Here is a 4,128-nt window from a genome sequence, read left to right as displayed (position 1 = left end):
CACAATAATGACAACGTTTACAAACCAACTGAAAATGTTTTCATGGAAGTGTAATCTATTAAATGTAAGCAACAAATAAATAAATACCATAACTAAATACAAAGTGTCTAATATATAATTTGTGTTCTTTTATTAATTTGTAGTGCTAGTTTTGAGTGTTTTTTTTTTGGCTAATCATCCTATTTAAGTCCAGTATGCTGACTACTGAACTAGTGAGCTGAATGAAACGCACCCTGAAATATAATTTGGAAATTATTTTTCTTTCTGACCTTAAATACAGAGTCCAAACACAGAAAAACTCCGGGTGAAGCGACTGAGATCCACGTGACGTAGGCAACGTTTAAGATGGCGTTGATTAAAGAGGAGAGTGAAGACATGAGGATTGAAGTGAAGCAAGAAGAGACTGAGGAACAAGCAGGTTGGTTTAATTCTCAGGTGTTTTTGTACCCTGTCTTCCCTCTTGCAGCTTTCTCTCTTTTCCTTTTTGAAAGTCTGATTTCGACTAAGTAAGTGACTAATCACAGGTTGTGTTATTCTGCACCTCTGGCTGAACGTTTGTTTTCAGGAGTCAAGAAGATGAGGAGGAAAATCTAGAGCGACTTTGTATTCTATTCCTAGCAATAGCACGTTGAATGAAATAATATTTTATATTTAAATTATTATATATATATTTTTTAATTTTAAGATTGAAATTGTAAAATGGACGATTACTAAACGGCAAAATGTGAATAGCATCTCGCATTTTTCAAATGTAGCCTTTCGAGGATATGAAACGGTGTTACTTGGCATTTGGCTGGTATAAATTCTAACAATGAATGCTTGTGAAAACGTTTTATGGCTTAGTGCGATTATCAAATCGCAAAGGCTATGATTTAAAAGGATATATAGTTTGACGCACCGTGTTTCAGAGTGAAGCATTTTCCATGTGTAAATGATCCAGTGTATTCAGTGTCTCAGCAAAAGTCATGATGTCGCGAACTTAACAATGTCCACCCAAAATTGGTTCACAGGCTATATCTTGGCAAAAAATTTAATCAATCGAAACAAAACTCGATACACTTCATCTGAGTCTGAGCCATGATCTGAGGGTCCATGCCAAATTAGGGATTAGCTAATTAGCTACAGGTCTTGAGATCTGAAAAATTTCTCTTTTAACTCATAACCAACAGTACACCATTTTGAAATTTGTCATAAATTGCAATATCTTTTAACATATTGGCACAAAATTTGGCAGGGATCATCGACAGCATGTCCTGATGGTACCTGAGAATTCTGAACACAGCGCCACCTAGTGTTCCAGAGATACAAGGATTTTTGCAAATCTCTTATAAATTTAAAAACCATGTCGATTTATTTTTCTCTATGTCATAATGTTCCTTGGTTTATGTAGATTCTGATGATATCTCATTTGTCATTTGCCATCAGTGTGCCTGTCGGCCATATTGAAATAAATGAAAAACTATTTTTTTCTGTCACTCCTTCTACAATTTTTGTCCAATATTCTCCAAAATCTTATCAGATGATCTTTGGACCGAGCCACACTTAAATGAGTGAATGGGTTTTTTACACTTGTAATCTCAACGTAAATGATCAAACGTAAATTCGCGAGATATCGTGTGTCCTCGTGACTTCAGCTGTCAGTCATGGCCGCAGCTGTTCCGCAACAAATCCGTATCTGGTAGGTATTGAAGGACGGCGGAGCACGGATCCGATCCGCAGCCGTTCTGCAGTTGGTGGAAATCCGGGGTGACAGTGCCTGTGTTTGTTGTCTTATGCTAGTTAGCATAGCATGTTAATTCCATGTGTGGCTTTCATGAACAATATTAGCGTAGATACCATCAGTTAATTTGAAATCAGAGACATAGAGCCCGAGAACTGTTTTTCAACCGTTCAAAGCTTTGTGTGTAATTAGTAGAATTTTAAAAATTGATAAAAAAACCTAATAAGCAGTTAGTGTTGTGATGATAAAATCTATATTTCTTGCATCTAGTATGCAGTCTAGCCTCTGCATTTTTAACCAACCAGAGCTTATTTATTGACTCTCCAAATTATTAAGGTAAAAGAAGGCTGTTCTAGAAATGTTGAAAAACAAATTTGTTCAAACAGCCGGGTTCTTCACTGTAGAGAACCATATTAACAGTACATACATTGAGATGAAGCATCTTATGTTCAGAGATATTGGTCCAATGATTAATACTTCTGTTTTTGGCAGAATTTAATTGAAGAAACGTACTAGTTATGCTGTCTTTTATATCTTTTATATATACACTCTGCTATCTTAAAGAGTTGGGAAGTTTTGTCAGGTTGTGAAGAAATATAAAACTGAGTATTATTAGCATAAGAGTGAAATAATATCTCTCAGGGGAAGTACAAGGAGAAAAGCAGAGGACCTAATACTGAGCCCTGTGGCACTCCATACTTGTGTTTGATGAGACGTCTCTTCATCAGGGCTGGGCATCTCTGGCCCACTCAGATCCACTTTGCAGTGTTGCAGAAAACTATCTTTTAGTTAATATAATTTATTTTATTACACTTGTCTTCCTTGTATTGATAATACAGAAGAGTTCTATATCTCTCAAATGCTTCAGATTGGTCTGGTGGCATTCTTCCTTCAATCTATATAATTTCTATTTGTTCAACAATCTTTGATTGTTCTTTAATTTTATGGTGAAATTCCTGACTGATGAGGTAAATGGAGTAAGATTGACACTTTTACACACAAGAAGTGTGGCCAAAACTCACAATATTAGTTTGGTGCCACTTGTGAAACTCATACATAACAGCTGTCTTGTTTGAAGAAAAAGTTAAATAATTTACAGTGTATAGGATTTAACATACCTTGTTAATGAGTATATATATTTTTTTTGTGCCGTTAAACCTGGGTTAAAATGTATTTGTTTTTGTTTTTTGCCTTAGACCTGATGGCGCTGAAAGACGAGAGTCAAGAACTGAATGAAATTCATCATGAATTCATTACTGGAGAAAAATCCTTTAGTTGCTCACAGACCGAAAAGACTTCACAAGAAAGAGCTCAAAAGGCCACAAATATAAGCTATTTTACATGCCAACAGTGTGGAAAAAGATTCAACAGAAAATCAAACCTTAATTCTCACATGAGAATTCACACTGGAGAGAGGCCTTACACATGCCCTCAATGTGGAATAAGTTTCACTCAAAAAGTGATCCTTAACAGGCACATTAGAATTCACTCTGGAGAGAAGCCCTTCTCCTGCCAACTCTGCGGATACAGTTGCATTAGAAAAGGATGCCTTAAAAGCCACATGAGAATTCATTCCGGAGAGAAGCCTTTCATCTGCAATCTGTGTGGAAATAGTTTCCTTCGGAGAGGAAGCCTTGAAAGCCACATGAGAATTCACACTGGAGAGAAGCCTTTCACATGCCATCAGTGTGGAAGGAGTTTTACACACAAACCAACTTTTAATTCCCACATGAGAATTCACACTGGAGAAAAGCCTTACATATGCCCTCAGTGTGGCAAGAGTTTCACTGAAAAAGGAAACCTTAAAAAACACACGAGAGTTCACACTGGAGAGAAGCCTTTTACCTGCCAACACTGTGGAAGTGGTTTCACTAATAGAGGAAACCTTAAAAAACATGAGACCATTCACACTGGAGAGAAGCCGTTTGCATGTGATCAGTGTGGAAAGAGTTTCGGACATAAAGTATCCCTTAATTCCCACATGAAGATTCACATGTTGTGACCAATGTAATAAAAAATATACAGTATATTGCCATCACATACACCTGAAAAGTCATGCTTATGTGAGAACCTATTTTAGTATTTTGTGTAAAAAGTGTTTAGAATGGCACTAGAAAATGCATATTTGTGAAATTGCGTTCATGCCTCTACTGAATTTGGGGCAAATCTGATTTTCCACCTTCATGACCACTTCTTTCACACTTGACAGTCTCTCTTGCCACGGTTTCAAAAAATGTAGTGGTGTTGCGGTAAAGGGCCTCTAATGAAGAAGTCCCTCCATTCAATATACTGTAGCCTATTGACACCTCAGAATCAAAATATTAGTTAAACTTTTATTTTACAGTGAAATGCTACAATGTAAATGAAAGGTTATACATGAAACGATATAAACTATAAAATGCAATCAA

General features: G+C 36.3%; 1 protein-coding gene across 1 annotated transcript; it reads left to right on the top strand.

The window, feature by feature from the left end:
- Positions 1-256: 256 nt before the first annotated feature.
- On the top strand, positions 257-4,128 carry LOC130077506 (gastrula zinc finger protein XlCGF8.2DB-like). Its single transcript, XM_056242753.1, has 2 exons — positions 257-418; positions 2,917-4,128. Exons 1-2 carry the CDS (start codon positions 346-348, stop codon positions 3,720-3,722), a joined length of 879 nt encoding a protein of 292 aa, XP_056098728.1. The 5' UTR covers positions 257-345; the 3' UTR covers positions 3,723-4,128.

Source organism: Rhinichthys klamathensis, unplaced genomic scaffold, assembly GCF_029890125.1.
Source record: "Rhinichthys klamathensis goyatoka isolate OS25496 unplaced genomic scaffold, OSU_Roscu_1.1 h1tg000750l_1, whole genome shotgun sequence".
Lineage (NCBI taxonomy): Eukaryota > Metazoa > Chordata > Actinopteri > Cypriniformes > Leuciscidae > Rhinichthys > Rhinichthys klamathensis.
Note: the sequence above shows the minus strand (reverse complement) of the source record. Positions and strands in the feature narration are given on the sequence as shown.

Coding starts and splice junctions, on each gene's coding strand:
- LOC130077506 (XM_056242753.1), top strand. CDS start 346: ATGGCGTTGATTAAAGAGGAGAGTGAAGACATGAGGATTGAAGTGAAG. Junction 419..2,916: donor AGAGACTGAGGAACAAGCAG/GTTGGTTTAATT, acceptor TTTTTGCCTTAG/ACCTGATGGCGCTGAAAGAC.